Below are 25,986 nucleotides of genomic sequence, written 5' to 3'. Positions count from 1 at the left end.
CGTTGCCTTCAGGCCTGTTAATATTCGAGGCGTGAAAAGTAGCTCAATCGACTTTTAATACGTCTCATTCGTTTAGAGACCCATTAACGAGACTGGACGCGTCATTATTAAACATTATAATATCCTAAATGGATTCCAATAAGCCAAAAGCACCTCCTCTTCCACCACGGCCAACGTCATCAACAGACCAAAATGTCGAAAAATACACTCGAGGAATCAGTCAGACAATCTCATCATCCATTCATGAACTCGATGTACATGTAGTACGAGTACGATCGGGACAAGCTGAGCTGGCTGAAGAAGTCAATGGAGTCTTTTCAGGTACTTCAAAGTCGGGCATCAACCTTGAAACTCAAAGACACGAGCGTTTTCAGGCTTGATGCATTGCTACGAAGACGATTCTTTCAGCTCCAAGTTACAGGCTTGACTTAACATTCCTGACATCTGTTAGATCTGCACAAAAGCATAGTCGAAACAGAGACTCCACAGATTGACCAAGCTTTATCACGACTCGCCATAGTCAGGAAGAGACTGGTGGCAGTCAATTCTTCATTATCTGGCTCTCACAACAGGCTAGAAAAGTCTATTACGTTGTTGTCGAATCGCCAAACCGTAAGATGACAAGAACCCAAAAACCTTAATATATAGCAGCACCATGCAAATCGTGTCGTATTGTATAAACTATTGATGTACATTTGCTAGTTGAAAAATAATTTAACTCTTTCCTTTGCCTTTCTTCGCCGATGATTTCGCTTCATCTATTCCCATCAGTTTCACTTTGCCCATCATCGTTTGTATTGATTCCGGTCCAGGGATACGCTTCATCAAATCTCTCTCTGGTACAGCAGTGGCCACCTTGATAAAAGCATCAAGAGCCTGCTTGGCAGCTTTTCCCTTCTTTAGAGACCCTGGTACAAGTTTCACTTTGTACTTGTATCGATTTAAGGCACTAAATGGTGCACATACAGGTATAGCGAATAGTAATGTATCTTCTTCATGAGGCTGTCCAGTCAAAGAATCTAAAAAGTTCATGCTGAGGTCTTCTTCACCCTGCTCGTCTTCTTCAGGTACAGCTATCACTGAGTCTCCATCACCACCTGCATGCACTTGAGTATCGGTTTGCTGTTCTACTGGTTCTATTGCTTCTGAAGCTTCATTATCAGAATTGCTAGATCCACTATCTGAATTGTCGTCATCCTTGGGTAAGACTACTTCAGACTTAGACTTCGGCGTTTGCATGGAATCATTGTCCGCTACAATCAGTTGTGGTCGTTTAATACTCTCCTTCCTTTCCGAGGCTGAAAGAGGTGATGTCAAATTGGTGGCGGGATCAGGAGTCGTTTGATCCAAAGATTTACTAACACTACTACCCGCAAAAGCCTTTTGGTCAAGAGCATTATTACTACTAGATGGAGGCACCTTCTGCTTTGCTAGTTCCTTCTCCTTTTTGCCTTTTGGTTGTGGTCCTTTAGCAGATCCTAGAATCTCTAGAGCCAACTGCTTTTCTTCTTCATCTTGACCACCATATTTAGCCTTTTGTTTCTTTAGCTTTGCCTTTTTACCACGCACTGGAGGAGGAGCAGGAGGTGGTTTTCCTGACGATGTTGATGGTTGTTTGGTGGATGGTTCTGGTGTACTACTAATACTAGATTTACTCTCAACATTTTCACCACCAAGATGTTGTCGTTTCTTCTTCAAGTCTCGGCGTTGCTTGGCACTCATAGATGGTCGACTTGATTTACCTTCTGTCGATACAGAAGCTGTAATGGATGCAAAAGCTGGTGATGGTTCATTATCAGCTTCGTCATCTAATTCATCTAAATTATACTTATCATATCCAGACTTGGACGGTGCAATCGAGACGTTGTCTGATTGTTTTTTGTCTCTGTGAATTTGACTAACGTCTCCTGCTTCATCTTCTTCCGAATCTCCCATTTCACCATCAGAAGCATCAAAACCACCTTCGGCATTTCCTTTATCAGGCGACGTAGCCGATGCATCGATACTAGCCATCATAGAGGCAGGAGCATCATCTCCTGATTCTACATCCGAAGACGCAATTGCTGGAAGATGACCTTCATCATCAGCAAAGTTGGCTACAGATCCAGGAGGAGACATGAGACTCTCAGAGCTTTGTAGTCTAGAGGGTATCGTGGAAGATTCGGCTACTCCTGCTGGAAGTGGTTGTTCTCCATTACGACCCCATGGCCTGCGTTCGAAATAGTGTCGACCTATATCTTCGTCTGATACCCTAAAGAGCAGCCCATATCCAAAAATTAATTGTACAGGTGGCAGCCAATGTTTCTTTCTATAAAGGCGTAGAGAAAGTGGTCAGCGAAGAATGCCAAAACCGAATCAGCAAGTGGTAAGGCTCAATACCCTCTGATCATAAAAGACCCGGTATTAAGATATTCTCCCGTTGGTGCTGACTTTGACACCTAGATTATTCCAAGCAAAGTCAACACATATGGCCGACAACTAAGCGCGAAGACGAAGACAATCGGGACATCGAAAAATACGACAAGTCGCGGTAACGAGTCACACACCTGATGAGGATGTACAAAATATGCGCTAGTGATGATTTTCGCAGTCCAGGCATTGGACTGGCAAACACTCATGGTTGCAGCTTGAAGTAGGGTATCCGGAGGAATAGGTGACCACTCTTCAAACGACACTCCTGCTGGAGGAGACGCATTTGGTTCAGAGTTCTTCACAATGACGGAAGAAGCACCGTTCAAATCAGCGTGAATGTACACATCTCCCTACAGTTGAATGCAAATCACACTTAGGTTATGCCCAATGAGGGTGTTCACAAAAGGACTTTTTTTGCGGAATATGTCATCAACATACTTTTCTCAGATGTTTCTTCACAAGGATCTCATTTTGTTGGGCGTCACGACCACCAACAACCAGAAAGTTTTCAGAGGATATAAACCACAAAAACTTTTCAAACCAAAATGGTTTACGAACTTTTGTGATTGTAGGCACCTGCTTTTGAGTTGTCTTCAACTCATGAAGGATTTTACGTTCAGCTGACTTGACGGCCTTTTCAGCTGCTTCCTGCGTCTTTTCTTGCTTGACAACAGCAATCTTTTTAGCACCATAGTACCGTCTAGCATTGGCAAATGCTGACGCGTAAATGTAGATATCTGCGGCTAGCGGCGGTCGAGAAGTTGACGGTTTGCTACTAGACTTTACAGGGGTAGCTTGTGACGTGCTCTCTAGATCTGATTCATCAGAGTCTGCAGAGCCCGCTTCATCACTAGCTTCATCGCTCTGATCTTCGTCCTCTCCTTCTTCATCGTCAGGATCTCGAAGAGATATAGATACCATTCCAACCTCCATCTTGAGACCTGTAATCATACCAGCTATTTTATTGCCCTTCTTCTTTTCATCCTTGACGAGTTTATCTAAATCTTTCCAGTCCATGCCAGAAGCAATCAACGACCTGAGAGTTTGAAGCAAGCTATCTATATCTACCATATTGATTTCAATTGCCCGAGCAATCTTTTGGTTTTCTTCTTGCTGAGAAGCTAGTCCTTTTATCTGCGACTCATGGCCAGCTTTAACTATTTCAATTCTCTTCTGGGCATTAATTTCGGCTTGACGAGTCTTTGCTTCAAGCTTTTGAGCCTCAATCTTTGAGAAGTACGTATCGAGGGCGAGATTAAAAGACTGGAATTCAATATACTGTCGATTTTCGAATTGGGCAAAGAGGTACGGATGGAATTCGTCGTAAATGGCGCTACTAGTTTGTTGTTGTTGAGGCGAGTCAGAATTTGGTTGCTGTAATATTATATATCCTTTCTGAGGTGTATCGAAGCAGGCCTTTACGATTTTATCGGCATCTCCAAAAGCTGTCATTAGAGCTTGAATTTGGGGCGATGCTTCTGAATGATCAATGTCCTCAGGCACCTTTAAACTTCCATCTAACCTTGACTTGAATAGGATATGGTCTGTGACTGCAGAACCATAATCACTTCCAAATCCATCTCTAATGACCTTCTTCAATGTAGTGTCCTTTTTCTTCTTTTTCTGCTTTAATGCAGCAGACACGATTTTCTTATTCCGTGTCGTAGTGACTGCTGGTTCCATAAAAGGTTCAGAAGGTAATGTGGATGATTGTGTTTCGTCTCGTTCTGGTGCAGGGCCAGCTAATACTTGTCGTAGACGGGTTTCAGTAGCAGGATGGAAGTCCGTTGCGAGATCTAGACGGTATGTAGCTCCTACTGCGAATCGAGCCGTATCAGGCTTTTCACTCAATTCGGTGGTTGCATCGACTTCGACTGATCGTAATAATGATAATATTTTGTACTCGTGGTCACATAGTAGTATGTTTCCACCTGAATAAAACTCTAGCATGACGTGATCTAAAAGTTTAGAATTTGTATGTGAACATATGTGTGTTTTAAATAACAAAAACCACACTTACAAGCAGCCTCTCCTTCTCCAAACGTCATATCCACGATCCTATCAGCACGAGTTTGCTTGATGTCCTTGATTCGTTTTGATTGAATGTGCTTCCGAAGCTTCATGCAAAAGGCGGACGGGAACATGTTCTTTTCCCGTTTAAACTCGGTCGTGTGCATTCGTATACCACTCTCTATGAGCAAAAGCTCCTTGGAATCTGTAGCTTTGACAGAGAACTTGAAGAGATACGTCTAAAAGAACCAGACGTTGATGTGCAAGGTTTGAAATCGGCGAGGAGAAGACACGATCCAAATAGTTCTGAGCGGAGACATACCCTGGAATTGATATCGTAAACTAGGCAGAGAAAGTATTCGCGTCAGAGCTTTGTTACAAAACAGAAAACTTAATCCAATTCTTTTTTCGTGTGCTTCAACTCACCATTCTGCAGCCTTGAGCCCAGAAGGGGGGCCAAATCCGCAACAGCTGCAGACACGTCTAGCGCCGAGAACCTTTGCTTCATTAGATCGCGACTCTTGGCTCCTTGGTTTGGTGATGCGTCAGAATAAAAAAGGGGAAAAAGTGTGTTACGAACGAGCGCTCTTTACAAGGACCTGGAATCGGACAACAAGAATAACATTCCACGGATTTTACCATGCTATATATATTTGTACAGATTTTAAAATGAGGAATACTTTAAATAACTAGCTACTGTTAATTTGCTCGGACTGAAAAGCTCTTTCGTTCAATATATGATCCCTCACTAAGTTAGAAATTTCAATAAGAATCTGCCTTTGATTCAGAAACATTCAAAACTGAATCGTGTTTCAAACTCACTTTACAGTTTTCGCAACCTTGTAATAGTACTCTGCATATTGACCCAAGTGTTGCAGGAATGTTTCGTCATGAGTAATCACAATCAGCTGAAAGTTGGACTGTTCTCGACGAGTTTCAATGATTTCGGCCAAAGAATGCACCAAACCTGCAATATTGGCTTGATCCATATTGGTAGTGGGCTCGTCCAAGGCCAAGATACCACATTGAGCACCGAAGGATTCAGCCAACGCAAGACGAATGATGATGGAGGTCAATACTTTTTGACCTGCACTACATCGTCCTCGCATATCTAGTACTGATTGGTCCTTCAACATGACAACCTACAATGGATGAGCAAAATGAGACTCGGCGATAAAAGCAATAATAATAGTAATAATCTGGTCGTCTAAAAATCAAAAACACCTGATGCAACCACTTACTCGATACTGATACGATCGAACCTTGCTAGCATCATGGTCAGATCGAATTTCAATGGTATCGATATCTATGTGGCAACAGAGGTCTCAGGATCTACCTCATGTAACAATCACATGCACTGGAACGAGTCATAACATACCGCCGCCCTTGTAGGTTTTGATCCATAATTCCTTGATAATCTTATTGATCTCCTTCATCTTTCTCGTGTGATAGTTTATTATTCCTCTAATGTCGGAGCCGGTGAGCAAAAAACCGCACTTGGTTCCCGTGCGTATGGCAACTTACGCATCCAATGACTTCACAATCTTTTCCTGATCTTCAAGAGCAAGGTTCTTGGTCTAGAAAACAAATCAAGAACTGGACAATCAGCAATGTTACAAATCTTGTCAACCAAGAAGAACAAACTCATACCTTCAGTTTCATATCTGCCTCCCAGTAGCGCTGATGAGCTCCCTGAAGCGTTCCATCACCAGTCAAACTAGCCTCATAACCTCGTTTACGTTCACGTAGCTCAATCAATTGATTTTGTAAGCCGTTTCGCTCTTGTTTCAATTCATTTTGCTTCCGTTCTGTAGCATTAATAGCATTTCTAAGTGTACCAGAGTCGTATCTGGCTCTGTTGGCTTTGAGGGTGTCGACTTGTTTAGCATAAGTACGTTCTTCTTCTTTACGAGCTCGTAGTTGGAGGTTGCTATCAATGGCTATTTCTCGGAGCTTGACTTGACCATCATCACTATCCATTTTGCGACGTTGAGCTTCAAGGGCTTTATTTTCATCGTTCAGTGTGGAGATTAGGGTTTGCTTCTCATCAAGACTTTCAATGTTGCCTTCTAATAGTTCTTCGATGCATTCGTCTTGATACCTGGGCACAAAACCAGTCAATACATGTATTCCAAATTGGACTTGTTTTCGCACCTTCCAATATCACGCGACAGTGAATTCAACTGATTCATAGATGTTTGAAGCGATTCAACCAAATTACGTTCACGTCCTTCCTTTGTAGCATTCGATTGTCGAATTTGGTTGAGCTCGTTCTCTAGAGCAGCCAGTTTTGGTCTGATTTCTGCCAGTCGCCGATCATTAGCCTAGTGAAATTTGGTATGAATGCTCGATGAGGCCAAAACAAGGGTAAAGGAACACTTTATGGAGTACCTCTATATCTCGAGTCCATTGGTCAACCTGAGTCTTGTATGACTTCACCTGCTCTTCCAACTCAATGCGACGATCCAGCTTTTGAGAACAAGATCCAAAGTCTTGACGAGTATTTTGAAGCTGAGTCTCGAGTGCTCTGAGTTCTCGTTCTTTGGCTTGTTTGTCAGAGATGACCTTGTCACGATCTTGTCGTGCTTGAGCCCTATAGTATAAAAAGATCAGTCATATGCTTTCTTGGGAAATGACTACTCCCACAATTCTAAATACTTACAGCTCCTGCTCAAGTCGTCTCAACTCGGCAGAAAGATCACCTTGGTCGCCATCCATACCAGACAGTTGCAGCTTGTCATTCAAAGCTTTCACATCAACTTCCAGCATGTTGATATCATTTTGGACCTTGGTGAGATCTTTCATCTTTTGCATCAAAGAAGTGGCATCGTTCAGAGAGTTGTTGGCTACTTGAGAGGCCAAGGTTGCCTGGGGGAGTTGAATGTAACAAGATGGTTAATTGTCCCATCGCGCGAAGCATCCAAGCTTTTCAAGCAGTCACCTGGTCAAATTGTGACCCAGCACTTTTGTTTGCCTTTTCAGAAGTCTTGATTTGTTTCTTCAAATCTTCAATCTCCTTTTCCAATCGTTTGACAGCAGTAACATCGCCTTGTATGGCTTGCAATGCTCGACGACGTTCCTCCAATTCTTCCAAGTCTTCTGCCGGCTTAGCACGTGCCATATCATCCAACTAAAGATTGGTCGGTAAGGCAAGCTTCTTCCAAAAGCATTTAGAATAGGACAAAGGTGGCCATCATTTGTGTATTCTTACTCTTTGTGACAGGGCAGATCTTTCCGTAGGGGTGTCACAGCTTCTACGACAGACAGGGCATACAGCACCAGAACTGGACTGTACTTTTAGGCCAGTGAAGAATTTGGTAATGAAATCTTGATTTTTGATGTTCCTACAACGAACAGAGACGTCAGGTCGGATTGCGTTGAAGCGGAGAGGACGATTTTACATATACCCAAGTGCTTCCTGATAGTCATCTTCGGTTGTCTGCCAAACATCTTCAAACGCATGGCCTTCCAATACACGCTGTATGACGGCCGTCTTGGCTACATAAACATCAACGCTGAATGTTTCGGAATTGTTTGATCGAATCAAACCTTACAATAACCCACCATCGAATTCATTCTTCTTTGTTTTGAGTGAAGCGGTATTCAGTTTGAGCGACGCAGCAATATCTGCCAACTCAGCTCGAGCGGAGTCTAATTTGTCTTGTGCATCATGGGATGCGGCCTGCTTTCCACTATAAGGCAAAGCGGACAGCCTCCGTCGATTTGTGCGGACATCAAAGTGATAAATTGGAAACATACCGATATAACGCTTGCACCGTCTGAGCCAGTAACGACACATCCACATTCTTGCGTGTCTGGCTTCCATCTATCTGCTCCAAGTCTTTCTCAACACCAGTGCGTCTAGCAAACTAAAGTTAGCCTTGCTGTTCAAACAAACGCAGGTCGTGTTTCGCTTGGCTCACAGTTGATCACGATCAGCACGTTTCGTGTTCAAATCATCAGACTTGGAGTTGAAACGAGCTCGTTCATCAGCTTGTTTGCTCACAGAAGCAGCCTTGCTGTGCATCTTCGACATTGACCTTTCAATGTCAGTCACTTTGTCACTCAACTGACAAATCTTGGCATCGCTTCCAGAGGCGTCAAAGGCACCGTTGGCTTTATCAAAATTTGCCTCCTAGACCAGTTAAAATTTGAAATGTTAGTTCGACCAGCGGCGAGACAACGAGAGGTTATCCGCAAGAGCAGAAGAGTCCAGAGGATCCAAGCGATTACCTGCTCATCAAGACGGCGTTGCAAAGTTTCCAAGTCTTGGGAAGTAACGGTAAAGGCTTTCAGTTGATCTTCAATATACATTATTTTTTTGTTGTAATCATCCTAGAGAGTGACAAGACGAAAAATTGTCAATTGTCACATGCATATTTAAAGTGGGAGACAGCCTTAGAAGTACCATCTGAGAGCGCTTGGACCGTTTATTGTTCTCTTCAGTAGACAAATCTGTTCGCAGCTGTTGAAATTCACCAACTATACGCTGTTCAGCCTCTTTACCAGCAGTCTGCATTTAACAAAGAAGCTCATCAGTATGACTGTGACAATGAGAAACATGGAGATTCATTCTTACAGATAAGGTCGCTAATGCACCCTGTCGTGCTCCCAATTCTGTAGTCAGAGCGGCAGAAAATCGAGCAGCATCTTCACCAGTTGATGATGTGAACCCACGTATGTTATGTTTACGTGCTAGCTCAACAATAAGAGTATTGCGATCATTGGTTTTGACTTCATACGCCTATGAATAAATAAAAATTAGCCCAGGGTTTGCTAAATTCAATTTGTGCATTGAGACAGATACCTTTTGCTGTGCTCGTAGAGTTCCTTGTTCTGTCAATAGCTTGTTGACATCATCTTGAAGCTTCCTTGTTGCTTCAGCAATCTTTCGTTGCTTCGTCATCAGATCAATACGGTCTTGCTCACTTGAGTTGAGAGCTGTAGTATGCTGTTGCAACATGGCCCTCAACTCTTCATCCGACTCTATTTATTGAGAGTTCCGAGGTTATTGATCAAGTACATCGCAAAAAAGGAAACATTGGCGTACAAGAATTTACCATGATAAATCTTGCCGTCCAAACTGGCTAGCAATTTGACGACCTCATTGGCAGCAAAATCACGATTCCCTTTTGCTCGATCAATTTCAGTCTGTACGGAAATCAACTCCTGGTACTGCACTTTTAGAGCCTCCAACTCGTCGGCAACTGCTCTGAGTGAACCAGTTTCAATATCATTGAAACGTCTTTCAGTGTTCTCGATGTCACGTCGAGTGTCTTCCAGACTCTTTTCCAACTAGGTTTGAGGGAATAAAAGGTCGTCAGAAACGAGGTGGAAAAGAAAATCTTTGCTCGGTTACCTTGTCTGCATTTTCCTTGTCACGTTTCAAGAACTTGAGAGTCTCTTCCGATGTCTTGATATCAGCAGCAAGCTCTTTACGCTCAGCTTTGACTGCATCCATAGCTTTGGTGTATCTGTGCGTTGATTATCACTATGTTACATTTTGATGTGACGTCTACGTGAATTTCATTAACATACCGTGTCGATGCAAATATGTCATCAAACTTCTTCTTGAGGACTGAGGGCTCTGACAATGGCCTACAAAACGTTGACTATGAGGGGTTGGCCAAAAAACTGCAAACCTTAGTCGTCTTTCTACCAGCTGGAATCTTCCTGATGACAGAATATAACATTCTCAAGTATTGCAGGCGTCACTCCAAGAAATGCAGGTATCTCTGTATTGACATCACCACATCTAGCAGTCAGATCTTTCGACTAAGAAAGGCACAGGTAAGATTAGGTGACAAAAATTTAAATTCGAAAACGTTCTTACCTTGCCAGTATTTTTATCCCTGACTCGTAACAATGTATCCAAAGTCTTTTGCTCCATCTTTGCCTTCTTTTGAGTGAGCTGCAGGGTACGAGACACCATCGTCTCTTGACCATCGACAGCTTTGAAAACCAGTCGCACTTGAGCCCTGACTTCTGTTCGTCCGACAATCTATTCAAATGTAAATATCAATACCGACGCGTCTTGATCAAATTCGGAAACACGATCAACAAAGTAGCAGAGCTTCGACTTCCAAACATCAAATATCAACTTACTTTGGGATCATGAATGAATGCTCCACCTTTACTTCCAGGGGGCAACTCTCCCGTTGTAGCAAACTTGAGGCATTCTATAATAGTTGTCTTGCCAGTTCCGTTTGCTCCAACAATAATGGTCAATGGTGAATAAAATTGGATTATGTTTGATTCGTCTGGTGGAAATGATCTTACGCCCTGTATGAGCAGCCTTTCAAGTTGACTCATAATAGCTTATAAGCTGCTAGTCGTTTGCTTATATTCCTCGGTATTTGCGTCCGAAGGGTGTTCTTGACTTTCGTTGCGAGTTGCTGAAGGTAAGGACGTTCAAAGCTGGACCTCAAGGGAGACTAAGGGAATTCAGAGTCAATTGTCACGCGTATAGCATATCCAAAATGATTTATGTCTACTAAAATCGCGTTAAGATAAGAAACTGGAGAAGCTAAGCTCGCTGAAGGCAAACCCATCAAGCATCAGTCACCAAAGAAAGTGACAACGAGATGAAGTAATCCAGTGGTTATAATAAAACTGTGAAACACATAATAATACTGTAGATATTGATTTATAAAACTTGTTGAAAGAGCAATGCAGAACTACAATAATAACAAGACTAACATTATAGCTGAGGTCAAAAACAGAAGATGCTATATCACATATCACAGTCTCCTAACAGCCCAAAACATCACAACACATTCGTTTCACAGATCATCTCCTCGTATTTACAGCGTTTCCAGTATTTTGAGGGCCATTATAGTACTGTGGTTGCTGACCAGCGAATTGGGTTGTTACGTTTCCTTGTTGACCAGCGAATTGTTGAGGTTGGCCAGCATATTGTTGAGATTGTCCAGAATATTGGGGCTGTTGACCAGCATATTGTTGTTGTGGCTGTCCTGCAATCAACAACCCTTGTTGTGGCCGCTGTTGATACATGTCAGCACGTTGTGGCAGAGCTGGAGGAACGGGAGCAGGCGTTGTACGAGGTACGAAGTGTCGTATGATTGGGATCTAACATAGAGTACGGTTAGCTTTGTGTTTGATCTCAACACTGCCATGGCTTCAATGAATGTAAAAGTTACCTTTGACATGACAGTGGCAGGAGTGGCATGTGGTAGGATCATAATGAGGTTTCTCCCAACATCAAGAGACTGGAAACCGATTTGCTTCATCCATACTGTGAGTTCCGACATATCTTGACCTCCGGTATCCTGTGACATCATCCTGGATACTGCATTGTAGGAGTCACGTAATCGTTTGAGCTGGAATGCATTTGGAATTCTTCCGCTAGTAGTTTTGGAAGTTTTGATGAGTCAGTAGTGGGAGGGAGTAAATGATCGAATGTTTTGCAATCATCGCATGTGGGGTGTCATTATAAGAGTGGAATATATGGTCGAATGTGCGCAAAGATGTAGAGTTTGGCCAGCGGTGGTACATACCCTTTGAGGAATACTAGCATGGTTCCGACCTGCACCAACAAGCTTGAAATGTTTTTAGCCAATATTGCTAGATGTCTTTTCTGAGGTCTATATGTACAAGAGAAGGAAGGTTAGTTTCAAGTATATGATCTTCAGGGACAGGGCATATGGAAGTGCGTTTAACTGTGAAAGTGTGACTCGAAACTGCAGTGCGATGCTTGCGTACTGCCAATAACAAAGCAAAGGCAGAAGGATACTGCAGCCGAGTACTTACCCAGTAAGCTTAGGGCGTTCTTGTTGAAAAGTGCGTTTGACAGTTTGTAGGGAATTAGACAAGTTGCTTTGCGCGGCCAGAAGCTACAGAGGTGTTGTTAGTACTTGGTAACAACAACCGTGAGAATAGTAAGATTACCTCGCTCTCTCGAAGTGCCACTTGATTGTGTGTAGTCGCCATATTATTCTCGTTTTCTTTGGGTTTTTTGGGATGGTGGAGTTATCAAGCTTCCAAATCACAGGGATGTGAGAAACCTTGTCTCGTCCAAAGTGACCACTTTCAATTCGGGATAGCTCAACTACCGATAGAAATAAAAATAGCAATACTGCTTGTATTGAAGAGCTTTGTTGCTTTCTCGCGACAATGTTCGTGTGCGTCCAAAATTCTCACACAAAAAAGTATCTCCGATTCGCCTCGAGGTTCGACGCGTATCTCAGGCTTATATCTTCAAATTAAATAATTTTGTGGTATGAAACACCTGACGTCCCCGAGGAATCGCAGCAAAGAGCCAACTGTGCTTAGCAAACACCAACTGCCTCACAACTAAGTAGCAAATCATAGGACAGCTCACGATTCGAATCAAACATGGGCCGCAAGAAGATCGAGATCAAGAAGATCGAAGATGAGAGGAATCGTCATGTATGTTATCTCACGCGGATCTAGGCTAGAACGTATCGCAGAATCCAATGTTTATCAAACCAACTCTAACAAAATGTTGGACCTTATAGGTAACCTTCAACAAGAGGAAGTTCGGCTTGATGAAGAAGGCTTATGAATTATCAGTCCTATGTAATTGTGACGTCGGCTTGATTCTGTTTTCGTCACAAAACAAATTGCATCAATATTCAAGCTCGGATTTGGACAGGCTCTTGTTACGATACACTGAAGTGAGGACGACTGTCAATATCTGGTTTGCGAATTCGGGGCTCAATGAATTTACTGTTTAAATAGTCTCCGGAGCCAAAGGAAAGCAAAAGCAACGATGACATTCTCAACGTAAGCCATATTGTCAAAGTCACTAATAAGGATCTCAACTGACGAGCACTCACATAGATGGTCACCAAGAATGGAACGAAATCAGATATGAACGACGACATGGATGAAGGTGGTGACGACGACGATGAGGACGAAGGTGCTTCGAGACCTACCAAGCCAAGCAAAAAACCAGCAATTCAGGTGAATACAACGCTCAAGTCAGCAGCCGAACCACAATTTCGTATGGTGAGTGTCTCTTGAAGCAATCCTTAACTGGAGAATCAAAGTACTAACAAGCTCTTGTGTTAGCCTTCACCAACCAGACTGAGAAAACACCAGCAACCACAACAGCAGAAGAGGCCAACAGTACCGGACGTATCACCAGTTTCGGAATTGGATACCACGCCGCGAGCTACAAGGTCAAGAAACTTCTGAAGGCATTGTTTTCTGCTCACAACAGCGATTATTTCACAGGACCACGTAGGATTGCACTATGATCAGCTTTCAATAATTCAATATATATTTACTGAAACACGAGATATTGTACGAGTTCCGCGCTCCAAGCCGCGTTGATGACCAAAAGCGTGGTCATTCGTTTCTTCCAATCAAGAATCAACAGTTCATTTTTTCTCTTCCGAAGCAACGATTTTGAGGAGAGGAAGCCGTAGTTCGTCTAACACGTGTATAACAGTGAGTAGCTCTATCACCGCCTCATTGTCTGGTCGGTGGGGTTCATGCGGTTTGCACAAACGCATGCACAGTGGCAAACCCGTTTTTACCGAAGTATTTTGGACAAACCACAGCTAACAGAACCTCATATCCTATATCTTTTGGCCAATCCTTATAGCTGTAGAGCCTCCGTTTTGTATTAGAGACAATTTGAAGCCTGGTTTTAAGCCTCGGCATCGACAAGGACACACTACAGAATTTGTGCATTTGGACATAACCACCCCCGCAAACGAAACATCATAGAGAAATGTCTTCTTTCAAAGCCCCATTCACCTTTGCTTCATCTGAAGGAGGAGAATCCTTTCTTCGGAGGTTTGCTTTCCTACGTGTTTAAATTGGTCCACGAAACGCATGCAAATCGTTGCATCATGAGCTCACGTTTATGTTTATATATAGACCATGGTGGAGGAGAAACAATACCTCATCGTCATCGCCATCGACACCACCCAAGGGTTCAGAAAGTGGTACGCCACCAATGTCTCAGGTGGCGTCGACCGTTGAATTTGCACTCGAAATCGACACATCCATGGATGTAGATGTGGAAGTGAGTCCTGACAAAATAGAGAGACCTCCAAGTGCAACTGATTCTGCTTTGGGTGTTGAAGAAATCGCTAGAATAGGTATGTGCGTCCTTTTTTTGCCTTTTTTTTGCCAGATTACTCAATTTGCTCAATGTTTTGTTAGACTTTGTAAACAATCTCCCATACGAACTCGCAGTCCATATCTTGGCACTAGTGGATCATTTGCCATCATTCGCTGTGATACCTCTAGTCTCGAAAAGATGGAATGACGTGTCGCGAGACAATGAGATTTGGAGAACTATATTCTCTCGTAGATGGGGCCCAGCACGACCACTAAGAAAGAATTTAGGTGCATCCAATCAATTACTAATAGAAGCATCCAATCCACCACCACCACTATCTCCTATATTATCATCCACAAACTTGCTGGCCCTCACAACGCCAATAACACCAACCTTACAGAAGTCTCCTCTGAATCGTCATGCCAGTGTACAATCAAACACACCCACCCGAGACTGGAGACGGCTCTATAGACAACGATTTCATTTACATCATAATTGGGTAGATGGACGATACGTGACGAGAACCATCCAAGGACATGTAGATTCCGTATATTGTATTCAATTTGATCGAGACAGACTCGTGTCTGGCTCTCGAGACCGCACAGTCAAATTCTGGGACATCAAGTCTGGAAAATGTCGTCGAACTCTGGCTGGCCATGAAGGATCTGTACTTTGTCTGCAATACGATGACAAGTATATCGTAACTGGATCATCAGATTGTCGCATCATCGTGTGGGATCAAGCTACCGGTAACATTATCCATACACTACGGGGTCATGGATCACCAGTCCTCGACGTCCGTTTCGATGATCGTTTTGTAGTTAGCTGCTCAAAGGACTGTACCATTCGCATCTGGGATATAATTACAGGTCGTCTCGTCCGTACCCTAGAAGGCCACCACGCAGCAGTGAACGCCGTCCACTTCCATGGTAATCTAGTCGCTTCAGCATCCGGTGACTGTATTATAAAACTATGGGACGTACGAACTGGTCAATGTATCCGAGACTTTAGTGGCCATTCACGAGGATTAGCATGTGTGCAATTCGATGGTGATTATATCGTATCTGGATCCAATGACCATACCATCAAGATCTGGAATGCACATACCGGTGAATGTCTACGAACGTTAGAAGGCCATACCGATCTAGTCCGTACATTGTGCTTCGATCGGGACCGTATTGTGTCTGGAAGTTATGATCAGACTATAAAAGTATGGGATATGAAGACTGGACGACTCATGTGGGATTTGAAGGAGAATGGACATACTTCTTGGGTCTTTCATGTACAGATTGATGCGTCCAAGATTGTGTCGGCTAGTCAGGTATGTGTGTCTGAATCAGTGGCTTTACTTTGTCGTTGTCGTCGGTAGTCGAGCTTGAGGATTCTAAACCTAATCCAGAACCTAACTAAGGTGTTTTTTTGCGAATGACTACTCACTCATTTTCTTCCTATTCCCCTTTAGGACCGTAAAATTATTGTTTGGGACTTTAGCGAAGGTGTCTCCAACGAGGAGATTGACCAACTCTTATTTTAAGTTCGCATTACTTTACCACAAGTTCTCTTTTGGCACCGCATTTCCAAATTTGTATCAACACATATAATCTGCCGAAATAATGAATTTTTGACTACTGTTTAATAACTTAAGATTGCTGAATATGATCTAGTTAAACGGAATTCAAGTGCTAAAAAATCACAGTGGAACTGGACGTCCATGCTTGAAGAACTCGAAGCGTCCCAAATGTCCTTTCGAATGATTTAACGTCTCGTGGTCTATTCAATATTTACACATAAATGGTGTTATTTATACAAGAAAGACTTGGAAGGTGCTTTTTTCAATCAATCCTATTGCTTCTTACACGAGGTAAATTTGGCTCTCCACTTCCAATCTTCGGATTGCTCGTCCACCTGCCAACTGAATCTAGTAAGTCTCTCATAAAGCTAGACGAAGTGGAGAAGATATGTATGAGTTATATTGCACTACTTCCATTGGGGCCTTTTTTCTCCTACCTCCTACTGTTATGAATCGTCGTTCCGGCCAAGATTATCCTCACACCAGGATACACTGTATTCAATCGAGCAACTTCACGACCTTCTGCATAGGTGGCTCCTCCAACCATGAAGATGATGATATCTTGCGGTCTACCGAAGAAAAATGTAAGGGTAAAAAGAAATAGGATATGCCCAGTCATAAGTGAACTCACTTGTCTTTAGTTCCACCTTCCACATACGGATACGAAGTAGTATTCAAACGTCCCTTGACGAGTGCATCAATGGTTTGAACTATGAGTGGCGTGTGCTGTGTGTATACATTTTCAACACCCTACACGACCAAAAAAGTAGATCATTAATGGGCTGGGATTTCAGTTCAGGAAACGACATCCACCCACACACCTTCAAACCCTTAAACACTCCTTTAATCTTTGATGTCACATCAGTATTCATGAACAGATCTTCTTGTCGTTGATCTGCACCTGCATATTGAATCATGGCTCCAATGATCTATCGAGCAAACAGATCGTGAGACCCGTTAGGTCAACACCACAAAAAAATCACGAATACAGATCTGACTAATACATTTCAGGGCAACGAAGCAACACATTACACTACTCACCCCAATCTTCTTTTCACTGACTCCAGCACCAGCCAGAGCATCCATCAGCGCAGCAACAGAGTTCCTTTCAGACTTTTCATATCGTAGAGCATATAATAGTACAAGCCGCAGCTTGTTATCGTCAGGAATGTTTGTCTGAGAAATCAACTTTTGCAACGTCTAGAAGTTGTCAATGAAAGGAAGAAGAGAATGAGAATAAATCCCTGATTACGTACAAATATCAAAACCGCAACAAGAAAAAAAGGACAACTGACGCTATATACCTTGAGGTCATTGTTATGATTCTCAGAAACAGCTAAACTCTGTTCCAATTCTCCAACTTCTAGCAGACTATACCTATCTACCAATCGACTCAACTCACCAACTAATGTAACATGCTTTGTCACATTCCCACTCAGTTTTCTAAACTCGGGGTATTCTTCTACGAATCGTTTCATATCAGCAATAGAATCGATCTGTGCTGATGATTTGTGTTTTGTTTGGTATTCTTCGACGTATGATTTGATGTTTGCACCCAAATCACCCATGTTTAGGTAGAGGGATTTTTTATAGAATGGATCCTGATCTGAATTCAATACGACTTCCTATAATGAGGAAACATGCTTGTTTTGTTCGAGTTTTCGTGACTAAAAATGTTTGACTGCTGCAAAAAGGCTGTCGCGAAAAAAAGCGCAGTCTTGCTTGATACCTTTAGTTCTGGTCTAACATCAGGCACATCAGCCAAATCCACGCGTCCATTAGTAATTCCCATCAACTCATGCACCATAGCCTGATACGTCCATTGATTCAACAATGGCGTCACGGGATCACCTCGTCGATCCAACAATAACAGTATAGGAGGCGTATCCGTCTTTCTAAAATCAAACAATCCTCCTTCTTGTGTCATCATGTATTGAACTTCCTGGCCCAATTTCTTTGCCAAGACCGATTTAGTCTCGTAACGAATAAGTGGCTTCTTTTTCAGAGCTAGGAGGAGGGATATGATTCCTTCACTTGTTCTGGTCAATGTTTTTGGATCCCATGTTGATGCGTTTTCGATAAAGAGTGGATGTGTTGGTGGAGAGAGACCGAGTGATGCTAAATCAGAGTTTACGGCGAGGAAGTCGGCAAAATATTCCTGTTGTAGGGGAAGACAGAAGAGCATTACAACCAGCAAAAAAACGACCCCACACAAGGCTAGCGGATCGAGTCAAGACATACCTGAACTTCGCGAACAACCTCATGTTCGTCCACTTCAGCCAGCCTTTCAATGGCGGATTTTTTTAATACATTGCTGAAATCTGTTGGCATGAGAGTGCATGTAAGTGAGCAGCTGTACGTAAGCAATAATCTGTAAACAGCGATTCCAGCAAATCCAGCAAATCCACTGTTTATGCAAACAATGCAACATAATATCCACGTCAAATAAAGAGTACTTGCATAGGTAATAATCTTGATAACACGGTTCCCTCAACTCCTCGACCAGAGCCTGAATGCTTTCGGGGGAGGGGCGAACAAAGCAGATACATTTTAAATGTTTCATTTTCTCTCGTTGCTTGTTGTCGACGCGATCAATGAGGTAGACTTCCTTTGACAAGAGATTGGATTGAGTCAAGACGACCGAGACGATGGGTGTCTAATGTAGAGATAAATTACATATAACGATACACTGATAACGTGATAATAACAATGATCTGTTTTGACTACCGTTTCCGCATCGAGTAATAGGACCTTCATTCCAGACACCTCGGTGACCATCTTGTTAATGTATTGCTGAACTGCCTTGACTGCATCTAGACCACTGAGGGCATTACTACTCGACGTGGCAGTTGCACCTGACGCCATGGATCAATTGTACCTATTGATTATTGGCGACTGTCTCTGTTCTCGTACAATTACTCAACCAAATGCGAGTTGCGAAAAGATCGACCTTATGACACATTCAAACTGGACTGGACGGATAAAAGTTTATGGTGTATATTCACTTCTTTCTGCTATGTGACACGTCGAAACACGTTATAATCGCTCTTTGTTGTCAAAGGGAAGTAAATTGTGCAAAAGACGAAACTGAGTTCAATCTTTGACTAAATCTGGTATAGAAAGTCGTGTCAGATTACTTGGACATCGTGATAATCTCGTCCTATAGTGTTTCTAATAATCGTCTTCGTAACCTGACTCCTTACTCGCACCGCTGGCTGTTCTACTTTTGCAACTTTGTTGTTGATGGCAGCAATGCAGTCGACAATGTGGAGAGCGCTGCTTCCCGTAGCAAGCACGGTAGCCAGACCATCTGTATTCTCATCCAATGGTACGTTTACCTATGTGTATTCTTCTTGTTTGCATCATCCTTCAACAGCGACCAAACCCATTCAGCAAACTAATATCCCATACACTAGGCACTCGCATCGTAGCAGCTGCATCTCTAGCATCTCGAAATTACGCTACCCAGCAGCTCGTCGAGAATGTGAAAGCTAGAAGGGCTCAAAAGAAGGGTGTCTCATCAAACCCAGATGATATTTTCAAAATGCCTGTTCTCGACAAAGCAGCTGAAACCCTGTTCTTCACTGTAAGCACAGAATTACTCTCTTATATGTCCAGATACCATGGACATACACACGTGGATATAGATACTTGCTGTATTCGACACAATACTCAACACATCCACCAATTTGTAGGAAATCGTACGAACCATGTGGATTGTCATGGAACAGATGTGGAAGCCTCCGTATACCATCAACTATCCCTTCGAGAAGGGCCCCCTAAGTCCCAGATTTCGTGGTGAACACGTCTTGAGGCGCTATCCTACTGGTAATAAGACATAGCGGTCGTAATGGAATTGTTTCTAGATCAGAATCTCATGTCAAGCATCACCGCTAACATTCTACTTCAACACAATCCATCTAGGCGAGGAAAGGTGTATTGCTTGCAAGCTATGTGAAGCCGTATGTCCTGCTCAAGCTATTACTATTGAAGCGGAACCAAGAGAAGATGGTAGCAGACGTACTACTCGTTATGATATTGATATGACCAAGGTTTGTTATAAAAGTTGTTATTGGGTTGACTTGGATAACATGCAAAAAACCATCGTAAAGAATCATCGTCCCAGACAGTCATATCATTCTCTGACCACATCTCTTATTCCTGCTTAGTGTATCTACTGTGGATTCTGTCAAGAAGCTTGTCCCGTCGATGCTATCGTCGAAGGCCCCAACTTTGAATATGCTACAGAAACTCACGAAGAATTGCTGTACAACAAAGAGAAATTATTGTCTAATGGTGACAAGTGGGAAGTAGAGATTGCTCGTAACTTGCAATCTGATCATTTATACCGTTAAATGGAAGAGTAAAAGGGATAATGGTTTGATGGATTATTATTGAGAACTTGAGCTTGCTTCCTCTTTCCCGCTAAACCCAGTTATTGAAATACAAAATACTATCTGAGAATCAATTCGCATCGGAACTTGTTTTTGTTTGTGCAAGCTGAAGATGTGTATTTGATTGCCAAGGTAACAGGAATTCAAAGTTATGTTTCTGCAGCAACAGCAGCAGCAATCTCTCGACGTTTCTCATCAAGCTGCATCTTTCGAATGTTGTCTTGTTCCTTCATCTGATCTCGCCTAGCAGCCATTTCTGCTTCCAATGAAAGGATTTGCTCTTGTAACTCCGAGATAACTCGACGATGTCTACTCATTTCCAACTCGAGTCGACTCCTTGTCTTTTGCGCATCTGCTACCATCGTCTTGCCCACATTTGGAAGCTACGTTGGGGTGAATATGGTTTTGTCAAATTAAGCGAACCAAAGCGAAAAAAGACTACGAAATGCATGTTAATAGCATCCCCTTCAACATACCCATTCAATAACATCATCAGACACAGCAGCCCGAACCCGTATCAACGCCTCTGATTCCACTTTGGCATTAGATGCTCGTATCTGGCCTTCGAAAACACGTAGTTCATGAGCATGGTCCCGTAACAGTTCGTTTCGTTTCTGGATTTCAGCTTGCACAAGCTCACTAAGAGCTTCAGACTGATTATCTGCCAAATCTCGGAATGTGATGAGATCCGCTAAAGCTTTGGTGGATTCTGATAGGCGAGATTCGAGAGAAGATGCTCGTGATTCCAGTTCTACAGCAATAAAAGTTGTGAGATGACGATGATGAGGCATGCTTGGTTGCTCTTTAAGACGTGTACCGGATATTGTAGTCTTAGCTTCTACATCAGCTTTAGCGGCTTCATCACGAAGAGCTTTGATTCGTTTCCGTCTTCTTGACAAGAGTTCTACTGCTTGACTGTCATTGTCTTCTGCTTGGCCAAGGGTTTTCGTTACAAAGCCGTTCTACGTATATGTAGTGAGTTGCTGTGTCAGGCCAAAACAACCACACGAAACTATGCCAATTACCGTTTTCTGAGACAAGCTCTGATACTGCTTCTTTAAAAGGTGGTTTTCCTTGATCCTAAAACACACAAAGCAGGGCTCAGATTGCCATCAACACGAGACATTCTTCTCAAAATCTCACAAACTTACAAGGTCTGCAACCTCTCTGTATAATCCTTCAAACTATTAACCCTAGCAGCAATCCCCGTCCTCGCAGCCTCCAGCCTCCCATACGTATCAGCAACATCCTTCCTCTTCTCCTCGGCTTTCACATAATTTCTATACCCATACGGATTCGAAACTCTCAGCTGCGTCAACTCTTTCGCATCAGGCGGATTATCAAACCCCTTTTCATGCTTCACGCGCGTGCTATACCCATCTAGCGGTGCCCTCCCGACAAAGAACGAATCAACAAGCGAGCGAGATGTCGGTGGTGGTTTGACATGGACTCCAGACAAGAATGTGTGGAGATGAATATCAGAATGTGGGAGTGCGACTAGCTCGATTTCAGACGCTGTTAGTGCTGGTCTTGTAGGTGGGATCCATCGAGTGTTTTTCTTTCGTTTGGTGTGGCCGTTGGCTGTGGATGATATTTTGGTGTTTGAGGGCAGTGTTTTCGATGAATCAGCTGCAGTGTCTTTGGGAGATGATGCACGCGTGTGCACATCACTGGATCGTAATGTATGGATATTTTTGAGTGCGCCTGATCCAGCGACGAGAATCACAGTGTGTTTTTTACGGGCAGAGTTGACACGGGATGCATTTTCAGGTGTGGCTGATGGTGGTTTGAGGTGCCGTTCGGCTGGTTGTGTATGTGTTCCCAGTAAATATAAACGTGGTTGAGTAGGTGTTGTAGTCATTTGAAAAAGTCTGGTTGGACTGCGTGTGTGTTTTCTCGCACCAACACCAGAAATTTTGGAGAAAATTCCCGTCAAGAAGTTCAACCAGTATAAGACACCCAATCAATCCATTCAAAACGAGCTTGGAGAATAATGTCAGCTAGCACCACTTCTACAAAAGAAACTCCAATGGAAGAAGACACTCAAAAGCATGATTGTCTAGTCTGCGGCAAGAAAAGTGATGTGATGTATGGAGGCTCTATCTGTTTGCACCCAACACTATGCAAGGCCTGCGCAATGAAGCAAGGTATGGTGGTTACTTTTTCTCACTCTTCTATACGTTACTGCGTGTCTTTGGCACATTAACGGATTTATCGCTTTGAAAATAGGAACTGGTGGCAAATGTCAAACTTGTAAGGAAATGTTTGGAGATGTCAAGAGAATATATTAGGCAGCCTCATGCCTTTGAAGTATTTATGTATATGATATCACGCTCAGCGTGTGTAAACTGAGCTCTGTCTCAAAACCACGAACCTGACTCACTCACATGGAATAATAATATATTGATTTTACGAATGTTACAGATCGTTTCTTGTTGTCCATGAGGTTCTTCAAACCTCTCTATATTCATTTGACTGCGTCGCAGGTGGAGCCTGCATTTCTACATCCTTGACTGCTGTGTCATGAGTGTCATGAGTCGGTACTATACCAGCTGTAGGTTCATCACTAGTAGCCGCAGCACTCGCAGTACTAGTAGCAGCAGCAGCACCACCTGTATTATTTGTGCCAGCATCAGCCTCAGCACTAGTAGGCTCGACACTAACCAGCATACGTTCTAACGACAACCCCATCCGCCTTCCAAAAGCCCAATACCTTCCAACCCTCTTAAGAGCCTTTACATGCAATCGCAACCTATATCGTGCCATGGTAGACCGTGACTCATCTGGATGTACTCGAGCAGCAATGACATTTATAAGGCCGATATGATACAAGAGGAAGGGCGTCCATGCTGATAGATACTTCCAGTCGGGATTGGATGCTGATACGGCTGTTATCATGGCGAATGCTCGTATGGCTGCTGTTTCACATGTTTGGAAGGCTGGTGAGGCTGCTGGTCCACCTCGCGGCGGAGATTGCAGGTCTAACATCATACGAGGTTGATATAATAATATAATTGAGGCAGAGTGAAGCATGAGGAGAAATGCTAGATGCCATGCTGGAGGATTTGAGCTACAAAGAATGAGCAGAAAGAAGGAAGGTGGTGAGCAAAAGAGGAATTTCCTTGTCTAGAATTGAGTGGATTCAATCATAGCTCCAGTAACGAGAACGAGAGACCAGAGAATCAAACCGCCAAAATAGCGCGTTATGCTGGATTTCCATGTTCTCATACTCAAGAACCATTCATACCAACTCATGCGCCCTTACCTATCCAAATTCTGACCAAATGACACTCCAGGATCTCTCATCCATCTAGGCAATGCTTCATACCATGTCCGCAAACTAGCATCTAGAGTCAGCAATTCCAAATCCTCTTCTTCAACATCAGCCATACTACCCATATGACGTGGCTGAGGATTCTTGAATGTCTGTACAAATTTCAGTACTTTGGGTACTATACGCATCAATAATACATGGCGAGCAAATAACGAGTCCATGTCTGGTGTTAAAGCATGGAAGGTAGATACCGTTCTAATTTTGTTAATAGGACGCGTCGTATCGGATTTCTGCTGTTGCTGTTTGCTGGTTGGCTGAGGATGAGTGCCATTAATGGAAGGTGGTAAAAGATCAGATGGAGATGCGGCAAGCCAAAGACCTTCGGGAGCTGGCAAGTGTACTCCGGCACATAACCGTTCGTCGACAAGAGTGGGTCGATCAGCACCCCATGCTGCATAACGGTCGAATATGTAACTAGTGAAAACAAAGTGTGGGTATGGACGTGCATCCATGCGACAACAAGCGTCGACACAAATAATCCACCCCTCGAGATGTGAAAGCTGTCTACATCATTAAGCTTACCAAGCCCACCATACACGCCTTCGCCTTTCCTTGAGCAGCCATGGAAGTTGAGCATTACGTTCCTTAGCTTCATCCGAGTCTGGATCGATATTCAAGTCGAGAAACATGGCCATCCGCATAGCCATTCCAGAATACATCCAAGCACCAGAGACCGATCCAGACGGATCAGGGCCAGTCCCTAAATAATACAAGAGAGAAGTTTGTCACTAAATTGCGTGGAAAGATTCCATAGAGTCGATTTGGTACAGCGTCAAATATCACCATAGACCCTCAACATGGTCAAACTCCCAACTAGCTCACCTATAGCATATACGGCCAGCAGTATCAATGAACAAACCGAATCCAAATTAGGGGCATCTACATTCATAGCAACCATAGTCTTTGCTCTTTGATAAAAAACTTCACCAGCTTGATTTTCTGACCCAGTAGCCATCCGTAAAGCAGGATGCTTTGAGAATCTAGCAGCTACAGCATACATTGCGTTCAATAATAATGGTCTTTGCTTAAGCACATTGGCTCTAAAAGTAGGTTCGTGCACAAAAGCACAGGGCAGCTGTGGATGTATATGTTCAAAGAAGGTATCTATGAGAGAGTCTAAAGCATCGATTGGTATAATACGTTCTCCAAAATCCGTGAATGTGAGTGTTGGATCAATGATATCATCATCCATTATATCGGTTAGTAGACCAGTATCAACAGGAGTTGATGTCATTGTTGGATTTTTACGCTGTTCTGCAGCTAGAGTATCTTCATTTGGGCTCACATCTGATACATCATTACCCCAGCCCCAATGGAATACGTGTATACGAGAGTAATTGTCCAAGAATCCGTGTACCCGTCGGGCGACGGTATCTATTCCAATGCCACGTAATGAGGAATTTACTACTTCTTCTGGTGGTTTGACATTAAATATAAGTGGCGCTCGTACGGGTGGTGGTGAATCTAGTAGTGGCGGTCTATTCGGTGGATATAGCATGCTGTCTGGGTATGGTAACGAGACAGGCATTGATGCAAAGTTTGGCAATGCCTGTGAGAATATCAGAGAGGTCTGTTGTAGCATCTGCATGGCTTGAGGCAGAAGATGAGCTGGTATATGGAAGGGCAACATTGGTGATTGTGGTTTGTCGCCAACTTGTCCGGAAGTTAAAATATCAGTTCCTTGTTCAGGTTCGATACGATGTGGTTGTATGGGCGACGAATGCAAGGGCCGATTACTTGTATCTGCAGAGTTACTTCCAGAGGGCGTAGTAGGAGTCGGTGTTGTTGCTTGGTTGCTGTTGTTATTATGATCTGAGTCCGTTTGACTATTTGATTCGTCGTGATCTCCGCCATCCTCCAACTTGACAGTTCCAGCCTTCTTTGCAATCGTAGCAGAAGCAGCAGCTTTTGCTCGAGCACTTCGAGCCTTTTTTCCATTAGCGGTACGAGGTACACGACTAGTCAGAAGTGGGTGATAAGTAAATTTGACACATTGACTGGCTTCCCAAGGGTGCGATGAGTAGATGCGTGTAGTTCGATCAGCGAGCATACCTATATTGACACGGCAGACCTAGCCGCTCACAGTTTCTAAATAAGAAGAGTATCAACAAAAAGGCCAGTCAGCACATTTTTGATGTGGTCTCGAATGCCGATGGATTTGACCCATTACCCGCAAGGATTAGCGCCATCGCACTTTGACTTTCTCTTA

General features: G+C 43.2%; 9 protein-coding genes across 9 annotated transcripts; 4 read left to right on the top strand and 5 right to left on the bottom strand.

The window, feature by feature from the left end:
• Positions 1-128: 128 nt before the first annotated feature.
• Positions 129-621, top strand: SmJEL517_g00928 (uncharacterized protein; the record flags this gene model as incomplete). Its single annotated transcript, XM_031166856.1, has 2 exons — positions 129-321; positions 452-621. The coding sequence occupies 2 exons, from the start codon at positions 129-131 to the stop codon at positions 619-621; spliced, it is 363 nt and encodes a 120-aa protein (XP_031027166.1).
• A 93-nt stretch (positions 622-714) lies between these two features.
• Positions 715-4,930, bottom strand: SmJEL517_g00927 (uncharacterized protein; the record flags this gene model as incomplete). The annotated part of the gene is made up of 7 exons (XM_031166855.1): positions 715-2,308; positions 2,380-2,438; positions 2,547-2,762; positions 2,851-4,370; positions 4,433-4,661; positions 4,745-4,764; positions 4,849-4,930. The coding sequence occupies 7 exons, from the start codon at positions 4,928-4,930 to the stop codon at positions 715-717; spliced, it is 3,720 nt and encodes a 1,239-aa protein (XP_031027161.1).
• Positions 4,931-5,121: 191 nt separating this feature from the next.
• On the bottom strand, positions 5,122-10,734 carry SmJEL517_g00926 (uncharacterized protein; the record flags this gene model as incomplete). Its single annotated transcript, XM_031166854.1, has 25 exons — positions 5,122-5,170; positions 5,245-5,564; positions 5,664-5,728; positions 5,801-5,886; positions 5,947-5,999; positions 6,073-6,523; positions 6,577-6,746; positions 6,814-7,015; positions 7,085-7,290; positions 7,364-7,552; positions 7,634-7,766; positions 7,830-7,920; positions 7,987-8,114; positions 8,182-8,283; positions 8,346-8,557; positions 8,656-8,757; positions 8,831-8,935; positions 9,002-9,166; positions 9,230-9,408; positions 9,483-9,717; positions 9,782-9,896; positions 9,961-10,020; positions 10,082-10,197; positions 10,256-10,423; positions 10,528-10,734. 25 exons carry the CDS (start codon positions 10,732-10,734, stop codon positions 5,122-5,124), a joined length of 3,909 nt encoding a protein of 1,302 aa, XP_031027169.1.
• Positions 10,735-12,777: 2,043 nt separating this feature from the next.
• Positions 12,778-16,013, top strand: SmJEL517_g00925 (uncharacterized protein; the record flags this gene model as incomplete). The annotated part of the gene is made up of 8 exons (XM_031166853.1): positions 12,778-12,831; positions 12,921-13,079; positions 13,144-13,188; positions 13,246-13,413; positions 13,477-13,586; positions 14,293-14,516; positions 14,581-15,800; positions 15,942-16,013. 8 exons carry the CDS (start codon positions 12,778-12,780, stop codon positions 16,011-16,013), a joined length of 2,052 nt encoding a protein of 683 aa, XP_031027168.1.
• A 469-nt stretch (positions 16,014-16,482) lies between these two features.
• On the bottom strand, positions 16,483-18,914 carry SmJEL517_g00924 (uncharacterized protein; the record flags this gene model as incomplete). The annotated part of the gene is made up of 9 exons (XM_031166852.1): positions 16,483-16,618; positions 16,681-16,799; positions 16,871-16,978; positions 17,091-17,249; positions 17,354-17,674; positions 17,779-18,207; positions 18,291-18,370; positions 18,597-18,705; positions 18,777-18,914. The coding sequence occupies 9 exons, from the start codon at positions 18,912-18,914 to the stop codon at positions 16,483-16,485; spliced, it is 1,599 nt and encodes a 532-aa protein (XP_031027160.1).
• A 387-nt stretch (positions 18,915-19,301) lies between these two features.
• On the top strand, positions 19,302-20,404 carry SmJEL517_g00923 (uncharacterized protein; the record flags this gene model as incomplete). The annotated part of the gene is made up of 5 exons (XM_031166851.1): positions 19,302-19,377; positions 19,466-19,635; positions 19,745-19,877; positions 19,974-20,101; positions 20,219-20,404. 5 exons carry the CDS (start codon positions 19,302-19,304, stop codon positions 20,402-20,404), a joined length of 693 nt encoding a protein of 230 aa, XP_031027165.1.
• Positions 20,405-20,592: 188 nt separating this feature from the next.
• Positions 20,593-22,304, bottom strand: SmJEL517_g00922 (uncharacterized protein; the record flags this gene model as incomplete). Its single annotated transcript, XM_031166850.1, has 5 exons — positions 20,593-20,826; positions 20,920-21,194; positions 21,261-21,405; positions 21,469-21,523; positions 21,595-22,304. 5 exons carry the CDS (start codon positions 22,302-22,304, stop codon positions 20,593-20,595), a joined length of 1,419 nt encoding a protein of 472 aa, XP_031027164.1.
• Positions 22,305-22,529: 225 nt separating this feature from the next.
• Positions 22,530-22,734, top strand: SmJEL517_g00921 (uncharacterized protein; the record flags this gene model as incomplete). Its single annotated transcript, XM_031166849.1, has 2 exons — positions 22,530-22,590; positions 22,673-22,734. The coding sequence occupies 2 exons, from the start codon at positions 22,530-22,532 to the stop codon at positions 22,732-22,734; spliced, it is 123 nt and encodes a 40-aa protein (XP_031027163.1).
• Positions 22,735-22,894: 160 nt separating this feature from the next.
• Positions 22,895-25,827, bottom strand: SmJEL517_g00920 (uncharacterized protein; the record flags this gene model as incomplete). The annotated part of the gene is made up of 4 exons (XM_031166848.1): positions 22,895-23,513; positions 23,709-24,191; positions 24,300-24,477; positions 24,600-25,827. The coding sequence occupies 4 exons, from the start codon at positions 25,825-25,827 to the stop codon at positions 22,895-22,897; spliced, it is 2,508 nt and encodes an 835-aa protein (XP_031027162.1).
• Positions 25,828-25,986: the final 159 nt, after the last annotated feature.

The sequence above is a fragment of the Synchytrium microbalum genome (genome assembly GCF_006535985.1).
Source record: "Synchytrium microbalum strain JEL517 chromosome Unknown SmJEL517_scf0003, whole genome shotgun sequence".
Taxonomy (NCBI): domain Eukaryota; kingdom Fungi; phylum Chytridiomycota; class Chytridiomycetes; order Synchytriales; family Synchytriaceae; genus Synchytrium; species Synchytrium microbalum.
The sequence above is the reverse complement of the archived record's forward strand: the minus strand, read 5'-3'. Positions and strand labels throughout refer to the sequence as shown.